We start from the raw sequence: 24304 nt of genomic DNA, 5'->3' as shown, positions 1-24304 counted from the left end.
GGTTTCACGCAGCAGCACAAGCAAGCAGCCATCACTGCTCTGAGCTGTCCGACGCCTTCCGGCACGCTGCCCACCCACAGCCACGGCCATGGAGGGGCGGACGCCCCCAACCTTCCCCACCCACAGAGACACACGTCTTTGGGTTGCCGGTGTGGGTCGTACGGAATGGCAGATCTGATCTAAAATGCGAGAGGAAAGGAAAGTGCTAGGAAGCAGATGGACTACTCTGCGGACACAGTGGTCTCTGCTTCGAGGATTTGGTCCACGATTCCGTGTCTGCTCGCTGCCTGGCCACCGGGGCATGTCCTCTGAGCTGCTCTGAGGCTCAGTGTCTCCCATCTCAGAACACCCACTCCCCCACCGGGAGCCGTGGCGACCGTGTCGCCAACCAGACGCGGTCCCAGATCAGCCTCCTTTCAGAGAAGCTTCTGTTTTGAGGGTAAATGACTTCTTTCTCGAGTGCAGGCCCCAGCCTGGCCGTCTGAGCCGACAGTGGGCAGCGAACCCCAGACGCCGGCCGGCGGGAGGAGTGATGTGATGCCACGGCCTGAGCCGGTGGGGACTCAACCGTCGGCTCGCTGGGCAGGACGGTCGTTGCTGCCGCGGGCGCACGTCACTCGGGGCGCTGGACTTCAACAAAAAAGTGTGTCTGGTTTCTCCGACGTGCCTTGTCCCGCGGCTAAAGGACTCGCGCAGCGGCACGTCCCCGAGGCCGACGGAGCCGGGAGGCGCTGTCCTTCCCCGGTGCCCGGCTCTCTGGGCGTCCTTCCCTGAGTGGCCTCGCGCGTCCACAGGCACGACGGAAGCAGCGGCGGAAAGCGTGCCGTGGGGGATGAGGCACCAGGGAAGCCGGAGCCTGGGAAATGCCTCCAGCCCCGGGGCTCAGGGACGCGGGACGAGGGGCCGCACCGGCCGCGAGAGGGCGGCGGGTGCCCCTGAGCCCGAGGGCCGCGGACGTCACGGTACAAGAACGCAGCAGCGCCCGAGATCCCGCGCGGCAGGACGATCCGTGGATGCAGACCGCACACGCCGGGGGGGATGCTCGGGGCGGGGCGAGGACATGTTCACCCGTGCGAACCCGGCCGAGGAAAATGAACCCCTAACTCACCTCCACGGAACACCGAAGTCTCATGCAGTGGGTGCGTTTACCGCAGTGTCCACTACCTGCCGCCGGTAAGTCAGCCATCCCCCAAAGACCAGGGAGCCCCCGAAAGGGGCCCGTGGGCCACCCACACTCAGGCGAGGACAGGTCTCGCGCACATGGAGACACTTCCCTTCTCCGAACGCGGCGGCTCCGGAGAACCGCGCTCACACTGCAGGCCTGCTCGGTGGCCGGCACGAACGGTCCTCCGGGCAAGCAGCGCGTGGACGGAATACAAGGATGCCCAGCCCGGACCGCACGTGTGTCCGGCACCCTGCTAGCTCTGCCACGAAGGAAAGACTCAACTTCCCGATGCCTCTAAACACTTTGGTTCAGAGTCTGGGACTGAACATTGTAGCTTCTTGTGTTTTTGATATTTTTACATGAAGGGATTAATGGTGATTATTTCTGGGTGGATGGAGTTACAGGTCTATCATTTATTTGTGGGCTGATCTGTATTTTCCGATTTCTTTCCTAAAATACTCCTTTATAAAAAAAAAATCAATCTGTAAGAAATTCTGAACCATTAGGCTTTCCCTTATTTGCCGAACCATTCATAAAAATTCAGTTTCAGAATACTTCACAAACCTCCTTAGGCACTTCCTGTGGGTCAGGCTGCCTAGAAGCACAGCAGGGAGCACGACACGGTCTCTGCTCAGACCGCGGGCTCTGCTGCTTCCTGCTGGCATCTCACACGCTCTAATTTTTGGAACAATTATAAGAAAACTAATGTCTCCACTGTCCAGCTCTGCCTCCAGGCCTCTGTCCCTGCCCTTTGGCTTCCTGGGGGGACCTTGCTGCCCCGCTGCCCGCTGCGGAGGCCTTCTGTGACCCCCTGTGTCCCAGTCACTCTGCACCCTCCGACTGGTTCTTACGAGGAGTGTTTTACTCGCTCACTGCAAACTGTATGTTCGCTTCCACCTCACGGAGTGTGAGGAAGGTTCAGAGGAAAATCTGACTCGGGCTGACACAAGGCTACCTTATGCCTGCGGTGTCCCCGGGAGCTACAGGGACCCTGCGGTGTGGGACTGTGGGCTGCTGCATCTAGCATAGCACACAAGCTCTGTTGCCTCCTCGAAGCCAGAACGTGAGGTCCTCCTGACGCACCCTCGCCCTGAGCAGGGTGGCCGTGGCTGGGGCACTGCACGGCCCCGTCCTGGTGCCCCTCATCTCTACCCTCGGACACATCGACACTTGCAGCTAGTTTCCAATGCTAGCCGTCCAGGAAAAAGGAAAACTGGCTGAAAATGAGTAGAGAATAAAGCACACTGGTGTGAAAACTGTAAATTGTGCACAAATGGTTAAAGATGCTGCCAAGATTGGAAAACTGCGCCACGGGCCAGGACAGCCGTGCCACTTTGGATGTAGTAGGAAATTCAAAAAATCAAAATAAAAACCCAACAAAATGCCTTCTGTAGCCAGTGTTTCTGGGGTGACCTCATCTGCTGGGTCACATGGGAAGAGCCGGGTCTCAGCCACCATCTGCGGAGGCGTCCCAGCACCGCGAGCGCTGGTGGGTATGGGGCCGCCCGGGAGCGTTCCACGGTCAGCCCTGGGGGAGCTGCGAGCAGGAACTGGGGGACAGTGGGTGGGCAGCACGGAGACCGGGAGGCGACCTGAGCTGAGCTCCGTTCCGGCCCCCGGTGAGTGGCACTCCTACCCTGCCGGTGTGTCAGAGGACCGAAGTCTGCAGCCGTGCCCAGGGCCGCCTGCGGCAGGGGGGCTGTGGGAAGGGCACGTGGGCATGCCCTGTTCCCCCTCGCTGGCGGCCCGCCCCGGCCCTGGCTGGCGGTCGGCACGGATCAACGTGCCCGTGGTAAGGGTCGAAGGAAGAAGGGAACAGGAGGGCGGTGGCTCATGGAGGAGACACGAGCGAACACGCGCTCTCCAGCCACGGTTCCTGCAGGGGACCCGCGGGGCTGCCTCACGCCTGCGCCCTGGAAACGCAGCCGGGAACTGCCAGGGCCACTTCTAGAAGCCGTCACGGCTGCACACCCCCGGACCTGCCCATGGTGCTGGGCACTCCTCCTCCAGGACGCAGCATTGTTGCCACAACGAAGCGTTTGTCTCCCACACACTCTTTCTAAAACACCTGACTTCAGGGGTCTGGGCCAACCGCTACTCATGGGAGCGACGTGAAAACGTTTCAGGACAAAGTGAGAGCTCGGAATGCTAGCTCTGAGTAACGGCTACGCACAAATGCAGACGGAGAAAAGAAAAAGGAAAAAAGAAAGACACAGAAAAGAAAACACAAGCAACCAAACAAGTGTGCACCCACCACACGCATCAGGCTACAAGGTATCTTCCACACTGGCCAAGCGTCAGCCGCAGAAACGACCCTGTGCGGAGCGCCTGCACCTCAACGTCACTCTCCGGCAGGAGCGGTGCCGGACCCCGAGGAAACCCACCTGCAAGCAGATGGCCAGGTTCACTCTGCAGCCGAAGGAGGTGCTCACGGCCCGCGGGTGCAGACCCAGGTCTTTGAAGAGCTTCGAGAAGGACTGCGTGAGCGCTATCCGAGGCCGCTCCTCGGCCACCACCACACAGGTCCGCACGCGTGACAGGTCCAGTCCTCGTGCCTGCAAGTAACGGCAGTGAGAGGTCAGCCTTCCGGGGCCCCGGGGTGGGGCCTCCTTACCGGAGGGATACACGCAACACGGACTCTGCACGGACATCACTCCGGGGGCTCTGCGTGTCCCTGTCGCTCCACTGTCCCGGCCCGGCCCGGCCGTGTTTAAGAACAGAAGGTGCGGCACGAGGACACGGGGAGACGCAGACCTGGACGAAATGATGACAGGAAAGCGTTCTGGGAAGCAAGACACGCCTGCGAGCACAGCCTGGACAGAGACGAGAAAACCCATTCCCGATACAGAGCGGAAAAGGAGCGTGTCTGCACCATGTCGCAAACACAGCGCTCCGGTAAGTGCCACGATGCGGAGGCCCGTTCCACCTGACGACCGCGCGGACTGAGCTCAGCTCGGGTCGGCACCGCAGCCAGTCGACGGAGCAAGGCGGCAGGGCTCAGAGGAGGACCTCGGGGAGCTGAGCACGGGGTTCTGGGGCTGGGGCCTGCAGGGGTGGGGGAGGGAGGCGGGTGGCGAGCGACAGTCTCCAGCGGAACAGGAGCCACAGAAGGACGACCGCCACAGGCTGGACCCCACACCCCCTCCCCCGCCCCGGGCCCTGCTCTGCAGCCTGGGCTCAGGGCCGGGACTCAGCCTCCCGCACGCTGCAGGGGGCCCTAGCTCGGGGGGCGCAGCACTCTGGCCCCAGAGGTTCCTGCACAGATCTGATCTCACACGCACGGAGTCACACAGAAAACACTCCAGCTGGGTGACTCCGGTGCTTGAGGGACGCACGTGTGTCTTCGGGGAGGCCGTGCGGCCCGGGTCTCGAGGCAGAGCTCCTGGAGCCAGAGATCCAAACCTTGGCTCCGAAACGGATTCCACGTAGGGACGTGGAAAGAGCACGGGACTTCTCTGCAACTGAGAATTCCCCTTCCCTAACAGCAGGGCCTTCTAGCTCGGAAGCCGGTCGTACGGCTCAGTCAACCAGTACGTCAAGGGCTTGGAAATACATAATCATTTTATAAAATAACATAAGCGGAAATAATCATGTCTTATAAGTCTATTTTCCTATACACATTAATAATTTCAAGCAATTATACATTTGTTTATGTAGCTTAGTGTCAACATTATTGTGCCGTGTTTTCTTGTTCGAGCTCACTGCATCAGGTCCAAACAAGAAAACAAAATTGGGGAGAAAAACGTAATGCTTTACTCGTGCATAGATGATGCATGTGCCTACACACGGACACACAAACGTCACCTGTGCGTACACGAAGACGTCCCTCTGGGCGTAGAGACAGCGGGCAGCCGCTGGAGTGTAAATCGACACTGGTCGTGTGACCACCCCTCCTTACACGGGTAACGACTGCCTCACCACGAAAATACGTCTTTCCAACGCTACTGACTTACACGGAGGGAAACGCTACTATTCTGGTTCGGACGCAGGGTCTTCCAGGGAAACAAAAACGAGTGGCTAAGTCAACCCTCCGGCTTGAACACCAGCATCAGAATAAAACCAACTTCACCCACAGAAGGAAAAGCAGTTCGGGGCCTTTGCGGCAGAACTGATGGCATCACAGACACCGAGGGTGTGGAGTGCACAGCCTGGCCTATAGCCTTTGGGACCGTGGGAAGTTATTCACCTTATGAGACCAAGTTTTCACGTGGAGTCGGTTTGGGGAGTTTCAGGGGACAGTGGATTACAGTTTGGTTTTTGTGAATGATTATTTTGCTTCAGGAGCCCTTCCCATGGCCCGGGACACGGTGCCGCCCCAGGACGCTCGGACGTGCTCCCCAAAGCACTCTGAGGCCTGGGACGGGCGGCTTACCTTGAGGGACTCCGTCTGCGAGCCCAGCCCCTTGGTGCAAAGTTCCATCACTGAATAGGAGCAGAACGTATCCCGGACTTTGTACTGGCTCACGGCGAGAAGCCACAGGGCAGGGCTGGTCTCCAGCTCGGAAGGCGGGATGAGAATGGACTGGTGCCCGGAGTACACGCTGCAGGGAGACACGGGAGCGCGTGTGAGGGCGCGACTGCGACGCGCCTGCTGTCCGTTCGCGGGGGGCAGGGGGACCCCGCCACGGCCCCTCGGCTTTGCAAATACAACACAAAGTGCATCACAAAGGTTCTGTCGAGGCACGAGAGGACTACAGGAGTCCCCGCTCAGTGACCGCCTTTCGGGGAGCTCACCTGAACCCTCTAGACCCCGAGGCTTGCAAAATGCAGGGAACGCAGGTTGCTTTTATAAGAATGTATGTTTTCTTTGGAGGGAGGTCGAATGAAGTCTTTTGTCCACTCTTGTGATCTCTATGCCCGGTGCAGGACTTGACCTCACGGCCCCACGAGGAAGGGTCATGCCCTCTGCTGAGCCAGCCGGGCATCCTGTCTCTTTTCTTTTCTTCCTTTTTTTTTTTTAAACAGTTGGATTTTGCTGCATTACAGATGGAGGAATCTTAAGCCCTGCCTGTTGGAAACTACAATTCAGAAAGCACGAATGTCATCCAATAGTGAGTGGTTCCCCGTTGGTGTCCCGCACCTTGGGATAAGACCTCATAATCCTGCGCGGCTCGCTCCTCTGCTTAACTCAAGTTAATGTCTAAGCCGGGAATAAGGGACAGCAGAGGAAGCAGCAGGAAATGTTGTAGGAAACACACCCAGGCCTCTCTCAAAGCACAGTCAACGGCCACTGTTGGTTGAGTGAGTAACAGCAAGTCCCAAGTAAACCAATTTCTCCTTCGAAGCCGGGTACTTCCTCCAGGGAGGAACGGATGCTAAGTTGAGAGGGAGCATTTAGAGGAAACTCTACACCCTGAGCCGAGCACCTGGGTCCCACCACTTCCTCCCAACCCCCTCGGGGTGCTGGCCGAGTAGGGACAAGACCTTCACCAGATCTCGGAGGCTCTCGGTACTTGCAGTGAATACCCGTCCAAGACCCCGTTTTTGCTTTGGGAAGTGCCTTGGCCCATTGCTATGCTCAGAGGCCCCTTCCCGAAGGACCTGGCTCTGATGCCACATGAGGGCTCAGGGGCCACCAGCCAGCGGCCAGCTGGACCCTCACCCCACCTTGACCTGTGACCTGCTCACCCTCGCAGGTGTGGCCCCTTCCTCACCCCCCACACCTTTCCACGGTTAACGCCACGTCCCGACAGCTTTCCGAGGCTTCTGTCAAGGACGTCACTCCCTCACACACACAACCCCCCCCCCGCAGCACCGGGTCCTTCACTTCCCAGCAAGACCACAAACCCCACCCGCTGGTGAGCGCTCAGGCCCCGCTGCTGAGCGGCCACGCACACTCCAGATGGTGAGCCAGTGCGGGAGGGAACCGTGTGACTCGAAGAAGGATGCTGGGTCATCAGTGGGGAGTTCACTCACGAGGATGTCTGGGTCTTCCTGGATCCTTCTGAGAAAGGAAATCTGGGGACAGACACTCTGTTTAAAGGGCTGCCCACAGCCCAGAACAGAGTCAGAGGCAGTTCCGGGTCGAGCTGGGAGGAAATGTGCCGAGATCCGAGGACACAAGGCGGTTCTCGGCCACCTGGAGAGGGTCAGCACAGCCCGACTTCCACATGTCCTCTGCGACCCTGCCGCTACGACGTTCTGTGGGCCGCATGCTCACCCAGAGCGGCACCCGCCTCCGGGACGGGGCAGGAAGTCATCCTTGGGGTCAGTGTGGCAACCCAGGGAAGACCCCGTGCCCGTGACTGTAGCACTCGACATTCTGTCAGCTTTTCTGCAACGTCTGTCTCGCAGAAATGAACTCGTTACTTTCTAATCATTTCTAATCACTGAAGCTCCCTTTCTACTAAGGTTACTCAGGAGCCCAAACAGCACGACCATGCATCTTTCTGCGTCGGGACGCCCCGCCCCGGTTCCTGCAGCTGCCGCGGCAACCACCGCCAGGAACACCCAGCGACGTGGCTTGTGGAAACAAACTGATGCAGACGTCCTTCTGTCCAGAGCCGAGGCTCTCGAAAAGCAGTTTCCGTCAGGTGTGGGAAGCTGGCGTGTCCTATCCACGGTCTCGCTTTTGAGGCATACCACGTTATTTTCCAAGTAACCTCCGAGAATCATACACGTGGGGTCTGAAACAAACCAGGCATCTCTCTAGCTGCGCCTCTGTGTCTTGGGGCCAAGGGACGCCACCGCTCCGTATGCCCAGAGGTCCCAAGGAGCGTTTGTGCGGACGTTTTCCCCAGGGCTGTAAGACACAATGCTCTCTCCCCGGTGGCAGGCAGCCCCTGGGAACTGGACACACACACACACGGGGCAACCCCCGTGGCCTGGCTGGTGGAGGCTGGCGTTTGTTCCGCAGCCCTGGGCAGTCTCCCTGTCTGTCCCCTGCGGAGCGTCCAGACGCAGCACACACGCGCTGTTCCTCTGAAGGAGAGGCTTGCCTGGTGGTGGACATGTTAACGCCAACATGAAGGAGAAAGAACCAAGCACAACAGAAAATCTTCTTCCGCTAAACGCACAAGAACGATCCCAGGGATCAAGCATGGCTCCCGCACAAGGCAGACAAGCCCGCACGTCACACTCCTTCCCTGCGGGGAGCACGCGGCCGCTTCTCCGGAGTGCTGGGGCAGAGGTTACTCAACCTGTCCACGGGCCGGGTCGACAGTACACCCAACCAGGTCTCCCTGCACGGATTTTACGGCAGCTCAGATTCATGCGGTTGTGGGTACTGGCGCTTCCAGTGCTCATGCCCACACCTTCAGGACGTCCGAGCCCCTCAGCTGAGGGCGTCAAAGTGCGGGTAAAACCTGACCATGACATTCCTCTAACCGATGACAACGTATCTCTGTATTGTTCCCAGGGTTTTATTTTGTAGGTTCTATGTAAGGAGATCCAAAATGCAGGAAGCAAAGTGCAGAACAGCCAGATCAGCCTTCTGAGAACAAGCGTCAGGACGAGCAATCTGCCGGATCACAGCCGTCCCCCACGAGAGGGCTGGGGACCCCGAGCGGAGTTCGAGGCTGGGGAAGAGTAAACACACTTGGGAAAATCAGGTTGGGTGCGCCTCTCTCCTCATTCCCACCAACCGGATGGGACTCGACGCTAGGAACCAAGTTAACAAGTGCCGGCGACAGACGGACAGACGGAACCACTGCCTACGTACCCTTCCCTTGCTCGGCCCAGCCAAGGCCGGCGCACGGGTTCCCTGACTCACCAGTCCCAATCTCTGGGCACCGGCCACAAACACCTCCTCAGACAGGGCAAACCTACCGGGCAGCAGGCTGCTTGTACTGAGGACGAGGAGTCCCTGAGAATTCCTGTAACCAGAGCGAGTCTCGTCTAGATGCAAACCTTGGACAGAACAAGGTGATTAAGGAGACACGGAGGAGTATTTTGTCCACATCTGTGGCTCGCCTCTTGGTTCCCCTGACGGCGAACCGTCATTTGCAGGAAGTCCATCATATCACAGGTCACAGGCTTTTGGTGTCATGTCGAAGAAGTCACCACCGTGGCCCAAGTCATCTGGGTTTTTTCCTCTAGGAGATGAATGGTTTCATGTTTCACATTCAGGTCTAAGATCCACTCTGAGCGAATTCTTGTGAAGACGGTAAAGTCTGTACCTTTTTTTGACCCACTGGCACATTCTGTGGGTCTAAGACCCACTTTTCTGGCACACAGACACACCGTTGTCCCCATGCCCCTTGCTGAAGAGATGACCTTGGCTCTGCTGCATGGACTTTGCTCCTGGGCCACAGACCAGTCCGTCTCTGAGCTCTCTGTAGAGTGAACCCTGACGTAAGTCAGACTCTGGTCACGACAACGCATCAGCTAGGATCCTAGATTCTTAAAATAAAAAAATAAAAAGGTCCCACCCGGGCAGGAGATGCTGATGACGGGGGAGGCGCTGCGTGCGTGGCCGTGGGAGGTCTGCGGGAAAGCTCTGCAACTTCCACTCAGTTTTGCTGCGAACCTCAAACTGTTCTGAAAAATCGTCTATTTAAAAAAAGGAAAACATGGCTGACTAGGAGGAAAAAGATGTTTTGACACATAAAATTTCACACGCGTCATTTGGTGATTTCAGCTTATTAAGCCGAGAAAACCAACCGTCAGAACCTGGGCACAGGCACTGGCTCGTCACAACACCGTCACCCTGCCGCGGGCGTCACTGACCCCGATGACAGGCTGTTCTCTTGTTTCGAAGAGTCTTACTGAGGCACCGCGTGCGCACCATGAATCCCTCGCCGTGTGAGGTGCGGGACTGGAAGGTTTTCTCCATCTGCAGAGTTGCGTCCTCACCGCAACGCAGTTCCAGAACGTTCCCAGCCCCCATGGGCCCCGGCCTGCTTCGCCCCCAGCCCCGCGGCTCCACTCCCCGTCCCCGTAGAGTGGCGTGTCCCAGACACTTCCTATCAACGGTGTCAGCGATACAATCACGGAATGTGTGGTCTTCCGAGTCTGGTGTCTTTCTCTTCGCGGCTGTTTCCGAGGCTTAGCCACACGACAGCGGCATCGCACCGTGTGGACATGAACCAACGTCCCCTCACCGGCGGGCGGACCTGTGCGCTGCGTCTTTCTCTTTCTGCCTTGTTTTTACGAAGGCCACTGGGGACATTTCACACGCCACAGCTTTGGATGGTTTCCCTTCTCTTCGGCGGACGTCTAGGAGCAGAACTGCTGGGACGTACTGAGTTCAACTTAAGAACGTGCCGAACTGGGGTTTCACTATTTCACCTTCCCGCCAACAGCCTAGACTTCCAGTCTCTGCGCACCCTTGGTTACTGCTGCTCTGTGGTCTAATTGAAACTGGAAAATACAGGTTCTTCAGCTTCATTACTCAAGGGTTTGTGGTTGTATGGGCTGTGGTGGGTATGAAGTGTTAGCTCATTGGTTCTAATTTGCATTTCCCTAAAAAATGTGAAGCATCTTTTCATGTGCTTGTAAGTCATCTGTGTATTTTTGCTGAGATGTCTACTCAAACCTGTTGCCCATTTTCAAATCATGGTGTAGATCATCTTCTTGAGCTTTGAGAGTTCATTCTGTATCTGGTCGGAGGGACTCTACCAGGTCACGATTTGCACATTTCCACCTGGTCTGTGGCTCCTATTTCCAACTTCCTTCAGAGTGTCTCTGGTGTGCCCACATTTTCGTGATTTATGTATCGTGCCGCCGGCACCACATCTGAGAACTCTGCCTGATCCAAGATTATGAAAGCTGACTCCTGTCTTCTTCTAAAAGTCTTAGCTCCTGCACCGGTGTCTGCAACCTACTGTGAGTTTACTTATACGATGCAAAGTCAAGGTTGAATCTTCTTGCACGTCGAAGTCCCACATTCCCAAGCATCATCCACCAAGAACACTACCCTTTCGTCCTGACCTGCCGCAGTACCTTCGCTGAGAAATGACGTGACCACACAGAGGAGGCCCAGCGTCGTGACCTCCAATTCTGTTTCACGGGCCGCTGTTCCTGCATCTGCCTTCCTGCAACATCCGCGCCAGCCCGCCCCGGTCTGGGTACTGCAGTAGGTGCTGGAATTGGGAAGTCTGAGTTTTCCAACTTTGTAACTACTCCAAGATTGTTCTAGATATTGTGCATTTTTTTAAACTTTAGAAAAAAGTTGTCCACTTCTTCCAAAAAAAAAAAAAAAACCCCAAAACCCAAAAAGTCCTGTTGATATTTTTGACAGGAATTACACAAAATCTCTAGATTTATTTGTGGAGAATTTCCATTTTAACAATATTGAAACTTCTAACCCATGATTATCAATGATTGGAAATCCTTTTTAAGATATATTTGATCTTGGGGCGCCTGGGTGGTTCAGTGGGTTAAGCGTTTGCCTTCGGATCAGGTCATGATCTCAGGGTCCTGGGATCGAGTCCCGCATCGGGCTCTCTGCTCAGCGGGGAGCCTGCTTCCCCCTCTCTCTGCCTACTTGTGGTCTCTGTCTGTCAAATAAATAAATAAAATCTTTAAAACAATTTTTAAAAATATATACTTAAGATCATTAAGAGTGTTTTGAAACAATGTTTTATCATGATTCTCAGAGAAATAATCCTCTATTTTATGAGTGAAGGAAACTTTAGGATGAAGACACAAAAAACCGTTTGTATTAAACTTTTTAGAATTGTTGAAACCATTGCAAAGTTACAGAAAACTTCTAAGTAGAAATAACTTTTTCCCCCTAGGAATCACCTGAGGGGGGACGCTGACCTAAGATGCCATCAGCCCCAAATACGTCTGCAGGTGTTTCCAAGAAGCAAGTGTATTTTTCTCCTTATGACCAACGAAGATGTCAAAATCAGGAAACGGATACATTTCTTCCCGAAGACTCAGACCTGTTTGCCGGCTGTCCTGACAGTGACTTTTACAGAGAAAGGAGACCTCTCGGAGGCTCGTAGGCAGACGCCATCCGCCCGCCCGCCGGGGTCCTCAGGGCTCCCGTGACACTGATCCTGGCGGTCGCGGTCACAGACAGCAGCCCTCGGCGTCCCTCAGCCGGGCCTGAAGCTCTCTGCACTCAGTGGTTCAGGGAAGGTCTTTGTCAGGAGGACCCGGACGTGAGGCTGTTTCCCTCACTGCAGCTCTCTGGGTGATGCCCAAAGGCCCCGTGTCTCTGCCGTGAAGGTTGTGCCCCCATCTTTCTGTTTCCTAGAAGTCCACTCTATTAATCAAGCTTTCAGTTTGTTCATCTGTCTGAACGGTGAGATAATTTCCTATTTTATTCCAAGTGTTATCTCCTTTAATCTTTCATTTTGATGCTGAAATGTCCCCAATTTGACCAGCGGGAGCCCCTCCAAAGGACACGTCACCCTCCAGCACGCGGGCTTCCTCGCACGAAAGGACATGCCGGTTCACCTTGAGCATTCCCTGCACCGGCCCTGCACGGGCCACTTCCCGAGGGAACGCGTGCTCATCGGAGAGGACGGCAGTGTCCACGGTACAGACGGGCACGGGGCATCCTCTGCTCTCCTGGGGAGACGCTCCCAGGTCGGGCTTGTCGGCCAGTTTGTCTGGGTCTGCTTCTGCAGGGACTCCAGAAGGAAGCAGTGTCCAGTTCTTACGTGCGCTCATCGTACTGCTGCGGACACTGTCGGGACGTCGGAGCGAGTTTGCAGGGAAGATGCCCGTCAGCTGCGGGCTCCTCACAGCCGCTGCCCTGAGCCCCAGCGCGGCCCTGCTCCCCTGCATGTCAAGCCGTCAGTTCCCTGCCTCCAGGCGGTCTCTCCGGGGACCTCACGAGGGTCAGGCACGGCAAGCCCCGGGGTGGGAAAGCTCTCCATCTACCGGCACCTTTGCCAAGGGACACACGGTCCCCTCTAAAGTGGGTGGCTCCGGACAGGCATCCTTGTCACCTGGCCCGCTGCTGGAATGCCGTACTCTGAACTACTGCCCTAGAAAACGGACCCGCGATACGATGCCTTGTGCAGTGAGGCAACAATCACTAAATAATTTAACTGAATTTGCCCTCTCAAAACTTTAATTGTTTTAATTAGAACGAATTGCAAAAATTCGGTTTGTTTTTTCAAAAATGGTTTTTTCAAAGACACAGGACTGAGTTTTAATCCCACTTGGTACTATTACAGAGTACGACCGCGTAGGAACAACTGCTTTCCAGGTGCCCCGCAGCCCGAGAGAAGACGTGAGGGACCACGGGGAAGCAAGGAGGCGGCCACGCTCCACGGCAGCGTCTCGCTGTTACACCCACACGGAGGCACGGTCACGAGACCGTGTGCACACTCAGCGGCTTATGGGGACATCGCGTTGTTCGCAGCTGCTTGAAAGTGCCGCACGGAGCACGGGGGCAGAGAAAACTGCCGGGAAAGACGAAACGGGACCGTCCGAAGGCGGGTCTGTGGGAGCTGGACGGCGGCGCTGGCTGTCCCACGGCGTCCGTCACGTTCTTCCAGATGCCTCCAGCGAGGACGACCCGAAGACCGCACGTGCGCCACCGTCCAGGCGCGCACCGGCTGGCGTCACGAGGCGGTCCGGTCACCGAGGTCGTCCCGTTCTCCGCGCTACGCCGCGCTCCCTCCATGTCCACAGCGAACACGTGTGTAGAGTCCGAGGAGATGCCGGTGCGGTTGCCCGTGCGCCCGTCCCCGCAGACCCCGCTGAGCCCACTCCCGGCCGGCCCTCGGGGGCTCATGGGGAGGCCCCTGCCCTCCTGCAGAGGAAGTCCCTCCTGCCCATGACACGGAGGCGCCCGAAGCAGGAGGGAGCCTGACGTGCCCACCGACTTAGTCCACACCCCAGACCGGGGCTCACGGCAGAGAACCGAAGCCTCGCCGGCCCCGACCAGAAGGAGCCAGGCCTGGGGTCTGCGCGGGTCTCAGCCCTCGCTGTGGAGCGTGGGCGCCACCACGACATGCCTGTTCCTCCTGAGCGCGGGGCTGACGGGACCGGACAGTGGCCCAGCCGACAGTCAGCCGCGCCCGCCCCTCGGGAGCGGTAGCCCCCACCACCGCCACTGCCGTCTGCTCGGGAGACGGTCTCCACCGCGGACGTGACTGACGGCGCTCGGGGCTCACTCACCTGCACAGGCACCACAGGACGAACCCGAGTCCGCAGTACGGGTCCAGGCAGATGGCCACTTCTCGAGAGGGGTAGAGCTCACACTGCAGCTTAATGGAACGGCAGAAGGCACTGGTGGCTGCGTGAGACATCTGCAAGACAACGAGGCCACCCTCAGTGCCCGGCCCGACCCCTAGGGCCCCAGTGGGTGCAGGAAGGCCGCGGCGGAAGCCAGCTCCGGCCGTGCGGGAGGACTGGGTGGCCACTCCCGGCAGTCCTCCTGCCTGCAACGCCCACACACGGCTCCTCCGGGGCCCCCGGACCTGGCAATCCGGCAGCCGAAGGAGCCGTGTCCGGCCCTCAAGAGGCGGGTCAGCACATCAAGGCTTGTCCTGCGGTCCCGTAGTGCCGCGAGGAAGGGGGACACACGAGGGCTCGGGCCCCCCTCCCGGCCAGGGCCGCGTCTGACTTGCACACGCCTGCTGTGCGACAGGGCTGGCGGGCACAGGGGCGGGCGTCCCAGGTCTGTGATCAGGGAGCCGGGCTCAGGGAAGGCGGTTTGCTGACGGTCACACACACCCGAGCTGGGTCACGGCCGGGGGCAGGAGGCGCACAAGTCACACGCCAGCAGCCACGCTCCCCTGCCCCGCGTGACGGAGGGGACAGGAAGGCGCCCCCAGCCAGACTGCACATGAGGGATTACATAATACGGTAAACAAGTCGGATAAAGTCAGTTTTCTCACAGAGACTTACTGGCCGATCCAGCCTGAGAGGAAAAGGAAAAGGTCTCCAAGTTCACGGTCTCCGACGCGTCTTTAGCTCCCCGGAGCCAACGTGCCCCAGGGCTGAGCCATGGGAAGCGGCAGCGAGCCCCTCCCACGCCGGCAGACCCAGCCCCACGTCTGGGAAAAGCACCATTCGTCGCCCCGGCAGCCGGGGAGACGAGCCGGGACGGGGGACGCTCGTGCCGTGAACGTGGGAGCAGGGTCCGTGCTCCGGCCCGCGGGGCTCATCGTGGGTGCTGCACGGAGGTCACGGAAGGCGACACAGAATTGCTCTAGAATCTAACACACGAGCGGCTCCTCTGGGTTTGCTCTTAAAGCCACAGTGGCTTAAAGAAGAAACAACACTGGGTTTATGAACCGTTCCTTGAACCTCCCACCTAACGGATCGCGAGTTAACAAAACCCTCATCACCCAGAGGACCCACATTCTCACTGAAGTGAGCCTCCCCGAACCCCGCTCTGCACAGGCACCGAGCTCGAGCTCAGCTCAGCGAACACGCATGTGCCGACCAAGGACAGGCTCTGCATCAGGCTCTGTATTAGGTGCTCGGACTATAAAAAACAATAAAAGACAGTGTCCAACCTGGTGACCCCATGGGAAGTTGAGAGAGAACTCTGTTAACGGCAGGGCCGTGAGCTCCTGGAGAGCCCAAGGGGAGCAGAGAACGGGCTCTCCCTGTGCCCTGGGGCTCACACGGGGCTCTGGGGCTTCAGGTGAGTGAGCACGAACAGATCTCATCACAGCGGCAAGGTCACAGACGAAGAAAAAGCCACCAGGAAGGCTGAAGGTCTCAGGTCCAAGTTCAACACCGTCTTGGACCCTGCGGACACCACAGACCCGCAGCCCAGGCGGGAAGAAGGAGTCTGGTCTCATGAAGACAGAATTGTGCCTGGATTAAGAACCCATTTTCCATAAGCCCCAAACACAAGCCCTCATGGCCTGCTCTGAGACACCGAGAACACACGTGCTCAGGTGGGGGCTGAGGGCATCGGCACTATTTCTCAGACGTGGTTGGGATTTCTCGTGGGAAGGGTTACTTTCCCGTGCGGTGTGACTGGCTGATGGCAAAGCAAGCGTCCCCAGCCTAGGCGAGCGTCAGCGGCACGGCCCCCCGAAAGCGAGCACACTCGGGGGAGGGGAGAGCGGTCACAGCTCTAACACGTCCCGTGCGGGAGCCCAGAGGGCGACGGAGCTGAGGGGAACAGCAGGGGCCACGTGGGGCCCCCACACCACATCCTTGTCGACATCGGGGAACCTGGTGCAGGCGCTACCAGGAACCACCCGAGTCCGAGGGACACCTCGGACGAGTCAGGGCCAGAGCGCTCGAACAGAACGCCAAGTCGTGCTCAGGGGTCTGACGCGGAACCGGACGTCACGCAGAGCCCTTGGTGGAGAAAACGGTCTACTGGGGAGACTTCTCTCTCCACTCTGGGTATTTGATGGAATACCTGATGACATTCTTGTCCAAGAGCTGACACCGAACGAACAATCCCAAGAAACATGGTGCCAACGGCGACCAAAGAGGCAGAAGGGATTTCCCTCAGGACAAGACTGTAAACCAGGAGATCTCCGCTGGGTTGACGCCTCTTGGGATTCGAGGCAGACGGGCTTTCGTTACATGACATCACAGTGTTTCGTCTCAGGTACTCATCACACAAATTAAATGTCAGAAGTTCAGTAAGAACTTCCACAAACCTGCGGGGCACCTGAGTGGTGCAATCGGTGAAGTTGTCAACTCGGTTTCGCGCCAGGTTGTGGTCTCAGGGTCGGGAGATGGACCCCGAACAGGGCTCCACGCTCAGCAGGGAGTCTGCCGGAGGTTCTCTCTCCCTCTGCCCCCTCCCCCCGTGCGCCCACTCTCGCTCTCTAAAATAAACACATCTTTAAAACAGGAAGCTTTTGTAAATCTGAGAGAAAGCCTCGTTACTGGTCTCCCCGGGATTACGACTGCTTAGACTTCCACGGAGTGGAATGACTGAGGTACCCACACAGGTCGCTCTTTCAAGCAGAAGCGCCTTTACCGAATGGAGAGGTGACGCAGCGGCCCCTCTGCAGACGGTGAAAACCGGAGGATCTGCGTGTGCTGCCCTGTGGCAGTGACCAGGGGAGGCTCGGGCCGCCTGCGGCACTGGGCAAGCCACGTATCCTGGTCTGAGAAGACAGCTGGACTCCGAAAGGCTTTTGAAGGGGCGCCCGGGTGGCCCAGTCAGTGAAGTGACTGATTCCGATTTCAGCTCAGGTCACGATCTCAGGGTCGGCAGATCGAGCCCCAGGCCGAGCTCTGCTCCGCGGGGCGCCTCCTCCAGACGGCCTCTCCCCGGCCCGCCCCTCTCCGCTGGTGCACACTCTCTCTCAAGCAAGTCAGTCTTCAAAAGCCTTTTCTTTCATACCCACTTTATTTGTGTGGCACCGCAGATTCCACTGACAAGCGAAGGAAAGGATTCTGGGAAGACGTCTCCATAGCAACCAGACAACAACTGCGTGGGCAGAAACGGAGGAAACTATTTTGAGCTCTGGAACCTGCTAAGGTTTTTAACTTCCAGGAGAAAGCTTGGGCAATGGCAATTAATTTTGGAAAAATGAAGACACTGGCATGAAAGAAAAAGTTGTGGGCACTGACGACGCTCGGACCGGCCAGGAAAGGCTCAGGGAAGTCCTACAGGCTGAAACACAAAGACCCTGGATGCAGCTGGAGGTCATCTGAATAAATCAGGGTCTCAGTGAAGTTGAGTATGAGGCAACCACAAAAGCTATCGTAATCCTGATCTCAGGGTCCTGGGATCGAGTCCCGCATTGGGCTCTCTGCTCAGCAGGGAGCCTGCTTCTCTCTCTCTCTCTCTCTCTCTCTCTGCCTCTCCATCTGCTTGTGATCTCTCTTTGTCAAATAAATAAATAAAATCTTAAAAAAAAAAAGTTATCGTGATCCTGGCTCACCTGGGTGTCTAGCCGGGTGACGGCAGCTCGGGGCACGGTCTCAGGGTCGAGACGGATCACGCGCGGGGCTCCGCACTCAGCAGGAAGACAGGCTCTCCTTCTGCCCTCCCCCCACCTCTAAGACCAATAAATAAGTCTTTAAAAAGCTAGTATATTCCTAAGAATACTTTATAACTCTACCCTGCATTTTCTACGTGATTTAAGAGACTAACATGGTAAAACAAAGCAATTATCAGTCAAAAAACTATTACTGTAACCTTGGGTTTAAACCCCCATAACTAAGAGATCAATGCATTTAAAAGAATTATTACTACATATTTTGGGCCACACAGTGCCTAAAGATACAACTTGGAGACAGCAGCAACTGAGAGGCCGAGATGGAACCCTTTTTTGTGCCCCTGAAATGAAGCAGGGACAATCCAAACTGGAGAGTGACAACTGCGGGTTGCCCAACCAATCCCCATGGGCACCTCAAAGACAAAACCCGTAGGAGATACACGAAAGGAAATGAGAAAGGAATCCAAATGCTTCACTACAAAAGACCAACTAAGCACAAACAAAACGCAATGCAGGAAATGAGTAACAGGAAAGGTGTAAGACACAGAAGACAATGAGCAAGACGGCCGACGTCCCTTCACTGAGAAACGATGATTTGCTTCGGAGCGAGTGCGAGTGAGAGGAGCAGCAGAGGGAGAGAGGCTCCAGCGGCCTCCTGCTGAGTGGGGAGCCGACACGGGGCTCGATTTCACGACCCTGCGATCGTGACCTGAGCCAAAATGAAGAGTCGGACACTGAATCAACTGTCACCCCGGTGCCCCAGAGCAGTGCCTCCTTCCCAGCAGCTGCTGTAACGAACACAGATGAACTCTCCAAAGCCAGAAACTGGCAAAGTGAATAAAATACATGATCCAACCATATGCTGCCTACAAGAGACTCATTTTATTTATTTTGTAGAAAGACTGATTTATTTGCGAGCGAGCAAGCCTGCAGGGACGGGGCGGGGAAGGGAGACAGAAATGTGAGCAGACTTTGTGTTGTGTGCGGGGCTGGGGTTCATGACCTGGAGACCACGACCCCAGCCGAAACCAAGGGTTGGACCCCCAACCAACTGCGCCACCCAGGTGCCCCCAAGAGATTCATTTTAGATCAGAAGACAGAAATAGCTCGAAAGTGAAAGAACAGATAAAGGCATTCCACGCCGAGTGACCAAACAAGAGCAGAGGTTGCTAAACTAGTATCAGACACGCAGATTCCGAAGGGACTGCACGGGACGGGCAGGGGCGTCACGTATTAACACGGGGTTCGGCACAGCAGGGAGATGTGACAATTGTGAACGTCCACGCACCAGGCAACACACTGTCCAATGACGAAGCACCATCGATGAATGAAGCCAAAATGGACAAAACTAAAAGGAGAAGTTGACGTTTCTCCAGCAACAGAGACTTCAACAGCCACTCTCGATAGTGGTCAGAACAACCAGAAAGGAGACACATGAAAAAATAAGAAAATACGGGACTTAACCCAACAGAGCAGAGACGCGGGGGACAGAGGGCACCTTCACCCGCAACGGGACGCGCTGTTCTCAAGAGCGCTGGGGTCACTTTCCAACACAGACCACATTTCAGGCCACAGATTAAGTCTCAATAGCTTAAAAAAGATAGAAACCGTATGAAGTACGTTCTCCAAACACAACAGGAGGAAGTTAGGAGTTGGTAACAGAAGGAAAACCAGAAAACCCACAACTTCTGAAATTTATAAAATGCACACTTAATTCACAAGGAGAATCAGAAAACACTTAGACACAAATGCAAATGAAGGTGCAACATCCCAAAACTTACAGGACACAACACAAGCAATGCAATGCAGAAGTTTATATAAAAGTTATGTTAAAAAGCAAGATATAGCTCAGACCAAGAACCTAACTCACGACTGAAGGAGCGAGAGCAGACTGAAGTCAGAGCAAGAGGAAGAACATAACAGAGTCACGCAGAGATTCGCAAACAGAGGGAGAAAGAGAGTCTATGAAAGCAAAAGCTGGTCTTTGAAATAACAAAACAGACAAACCTTTAGCTAGATGGACTAAGAAAACAGGAGGGAACTCTGAAATTATACTAAAATCAGAAATGTAAGTAGGGACATTTCCTACTGATGCTACACAAGTAAGATTAATCATGAGAGGGCAGTAAACAGCTGTGCACCAGCACACTGCGCGACCCGTACGGAACAGAGAAATTGCATTTCATGGAAACTGAAACACTAATTATCAAAAAGGAACACAAAACCTACCAAGACTAAATCATGAAGAATAAAAAATCTGAATAAACTTACAAGTAGTAAGAAGATCAAATCAGTAAAGAAGATCTACCGACAATGAAAAGCCTTACACCCAACGATGTCACTGCTAAGATGAACCAAATATTTAAAGATGAACTAATAGCGGGGCACCAGGGTGGCTCAGCTGGTTAAGCCTCTGATTCTCTGATTTCGCTTCAGTTCACGATCTGAGCCCACATCAGGCTCCACTCAGCAGGGAGTCTGCTTGGGACTCTTTCTCCCTCTTCTTCTACGTGCCCCTCCTCCGAATGTGCGTGCTTTCTCTCTAAAATAAATAAATAAATCTAAAAAAAAAAAAAAAAGAAAAAAAAAGAACTAATACCAGTCCTTCTCAAACTTTTCGAAAACACTAAAGAGAAAGGACAGTTCAGACTCATTCTTGAAGGTCAGCATAACCCGGATACCAAAGCCAAAGACACTACGAAAACAAAAGACTACAGCCCAATATCCCTGCTGAACACTGACGCAAAAATCCTCAAAACAGTACTAATTCAATTTGGTAGCATATTCAAAGGCTTATACATCAGTAGGATTTATTCCTAGAAGGCAATGTTGGCTTTCCATATGAAAAATCAATGCAGGGGGGCGCCTGCCTGGCTGTTAGAGGAGCATGTGACTCCTGACCTCAGGGTTGTGAGTTTGAGCCTCACACTGGGTGTAGAGATTACTTAAACTCTTTTGAAACATCAGTCAGGGGCGCCTGGGTGGCTCAGTGGGTTAAGCCGCTGCCTTCGGCTCAGGTCATTATCTCAGGGTCCTGGGATCGAGCCCCGCATCGGGCTCTTTGCTCAGCGGGGAGCCTGCTTCCTCCTCTCTCTCTGCCTGCCTCTCTGTCTACTTGTGATCTCTGTCTGTCAAATAAATAAAATCTTTAAAAAATAAAATATCAATATGTCACATTAGAAGAACAAAGGGTGTAAAAACCCATATGATCATTTCGATTGATGTAAAAAAAAGAGTCTGACAAAATTTAAAAACCTTTTAAAATAAAAACACTCAATAGACTAGGAATAGAAAAAAGGGCCTCAGCATAACCAAAGCCACATACGAAGAAGACAGAGAACATCATACTCGGTGGTTTTGAGTCTTCCAAAGCTGTAGCTCTACAGTCGGGAATAAAGCAAGGATGCTTGTCTTCACCCTGTCCACTCGGCATCGTACTAGAAATTCTAGCCCAAGCCATTAGGTAAGAAATATAACCACAAGGCATTTAGGTTGGAAAAGCAGAAGTAAAATGATCTCTGTTCACAGGTAAAATGAACTAATATGGAGAAAACACTAAAGATTTCACACAAGAATTATTAAAAAAATCATAAATTCAGCAAAGTGGCAGGATAAGAAGTCATTAAGCAAATATCACTTGCATTTCTACACATTAAATGAAAAATCTGAAGAAAAATTAAAACAAGTCTACTTACAGCAGCATCAAAGCATCAAATGCTTGGGAACTAACCCATCAAAGCATCAAATGCCTGGGAACTAACCCAATCAAGGAGGTACAAGACTTGTATCATGAAAACTATAAAATATTGCCGAAGAGTGTCCACAATTGGCAAACTGTGGAAAGAGCCCAGAGGTCCGACAACAGATGCACAGATAAATAAGATGTGGCGCATGCACAATGGAATACCATGTAGCCATCAAAACCCCCCAAATCTTGCTGTTTGCAACAAATGGGGATGGAACTAGAGGGTATTACGCTAAGTCAGAGAAAGACGTTTATCATACGGTCTCTCTGATATGAGGAATTTGAGAGGTAGGGCGGGGGGTTGTGGGGGGAAGGGAGGGAAAAATGAAACAAGATGGGATCGGGAGGGAGACAAACCATGAGACTCTTAATTTCATGAAACAAACTGAGGGATGCTGGGGGAGGGGGGTCGGGAGAGGGGGTGGGGTGATGGACATTGGGGAGGGTGTGTGCTATGGTGAGTGCTGTGAAGTGTGTCAGCCTGATGATTCACAGACCTGTACCCCTGGGGCAAATAACACATATGTTAACTAAAAGAAAATTTTAGAAAAAAAAAGAAAGAAAAAAAAATGTTGCCAAAGAAATTAAGACATAAATAAATGGAAATGTATACCATATTCATAGATGTCACTCCTACCTGCAACAATGTGGACTCCATGCTGTCTCCGGGTGTTATTTGCAACTAATGAAACATTGAACATTATGCCAAAAACTGATGATGTACTATGCATTGGCTAATTGAATTTAAATAAAAAAAATTTCAATGATATTTTTTTGTAAAGTAGAAAATGCATCGTAAACGTCAAACAGAATCTCCAGGAAATTTGACTGCCAAAACAATCTTAAAAAATGAAGTCAGAGGACACACACTTCCTGATTTAAAAGCTTCGCACAAAAACACAGCACTCAGAACAGTGCAGCGTAGGGACAGAAACTGATGCACAGATCAATTGGGCACAATACAGAGCCCAGAAAAAAAAAAAAAAAACCCTTGCATTTATGGCCAGCTGATTTTTTACAAAGGTGCCAAGACCATTCAATGAGGGACAAGACAGTCGTTCTAACAAAACGGTGCTAAGAACGTTGGATCTCTGCATGCAGATGAATGAGGCTGGACCCTTACCCAAAACCACATAACTAGTGGTTTCAGAAAAATTAACTCAAGTTGGATCAAAGATGGAAATGTAAGACCCAACACAATAAAATTCCTGGAAGGAAACACGAGACAAAGCTTTACGACACGGGTTTGGCAATGATTTCTTGGATGTGACCAAAGCACAGGTCAGAAAAGAAAAAAAAGAAAATTGGACATTATGAAAATTAAAGAATTTTGTTCATCAAAAGACAGTACCCACAGGATAGGCGAGGGTTCAGGGTTTAATATCCAGTATGTACAGAGAATTTGTTAAGACTCAACAACAACAAAAATCAAGCAACTTGAGCCAAAGGACTTGAACAGATACTTCTCCAGAGAAGATGGACAAGTGACCACTGTCTGCAGGAAAAGACGCTGAACATCACTGATCACCAGGGAAGACGCTCACCATCACTGATCACTAGGGAAGTGCCACCCGAGCCACAGTGGGGTGGCACTGCGCGTCCCTTGGGATAGTTACGGTTATGAAACAACAACCAAACCAGTGAACGCTGAGCGTTGTTGGGGGCAGGGGGAGGAGGGGATGGTGTGGCCACCACGGAAAACAGCAGGGCGGTTCCCTCCCAGACCAAAAACGCAGTGACCATACATATGGTCCAAAATGGCATATACCCAGAAGACCTAAAATCAGTGTCTTTTTTTTTTTTAGGATTTCATGTATTCATCTGACAGAGAGGAAGAGCGAGCGCACAAGCAGACAGAGACGCAGGCAGAGGGAGAGGGAGAAGCAGGCTCCCCGCCGAGTGGACAGCCCCTCGTGGAGCTCAATCCCAGGACGCCTGAGCCCAAGGCAGACGCTTCACTGACTGAGCCGCCAGGGCGTCCCTGAATCAGAGTCCTGAGAGGCGTGTGGACATCTCTGCTCACAGCAGCACCATCTCCTACAAGAGCCAACCCTTGGAAGCAAGCCTACTGTTCGCTGACAGACAAATGCACAGGCCCAGTGGGAACACGTTCAACGGAACGTCACTTAGCCTTAAAAAGGAGTTCGGACCCCGCAGCAGCACGGCTGAGCCCCGGGGCATGAAGGTACTTTCAACGAGTCACGCATAGAAGGACAGTCCCGCAGGACTCCATGTCTGTGCGGTCCCAGAGTCGTCAAAATCCCAGAGACGGAGGAAGATGTGGGTGCTGGGGGGGGGTCTTGGCCAACAGGGGTGTGAGTTTCGCAAGATGCGGCGAGCTCTGGGGGCGGACGGTGGGACGCCCCACAACAGCGTGAGGCTTTTTAATGCGACTGAACCACAGGTTGGTGAATTTATGTTACGTGTGTCTAACAACAATAAAAAAATGGAGAAAACAGCAGAGAAAGAGAATTGAGGTGAATGACACCAATGGAGGGTCAGACCGTGAGGGTGGGCCAAGGGCGTCCTGAAACTGGGGAGTCCCAGTCCCGCGACAGGGACACCGCCCGCACCCTGAGGGTCCTCGTGAGGTGCCAGCCATAGCACGTCCCT

The 24304-nt window shown here is 54.2% G+C and overlaps 1 protein-coding gene across 6 annotated transcripts in view; it reads right to left on the bottom strand.

Moving 5' to 3' along the window:
- The window catches only part of DIP2C (disco interacting protein 2 homolog C), a 348933-nt gene that overhangs the window by 39369 nt on the left and 285260 nt on the right, over positions 1-24304 (bottom strand). For all 6 annotated transcript variants that reach the window (XM_032349895.1, XM_032349898.1, XM_032349894.1 and 3 more), the window contains 3 exons: positions 14192-14322; positions 5538-5706; positions 3550-3720 (listed from right to left, as the gene is read on the bottom strand). In XM_032349895.1, coding sequence (XP_032205786.1) covers positions 3550-3720; positions 5538-5706; positions 14192-14322 — 471 coding nt within the window. The remainder of the gene's footprint in view (positions 1-3549; positions 3721-5537; positions 5707-14191; positions 14323-24304) is intronic.

Source organism: Mustela erminea, chromosome 6, assembly GCF_009829155.1.
Source record: "Mustela erminea isolate mMusErm1 chromosome 6, mMusErm1.Pri, whole genome shotgun sequence".
Taxonomy (NCBI): Eukaryota; Metazoa; Chordata; class Mammalia; order Carnivora; family Mustelidae; genus Mustela; species Mustela erminea.
This window is presented reverse-complemented; position numbering and strand designations above follow the sequence as displayed.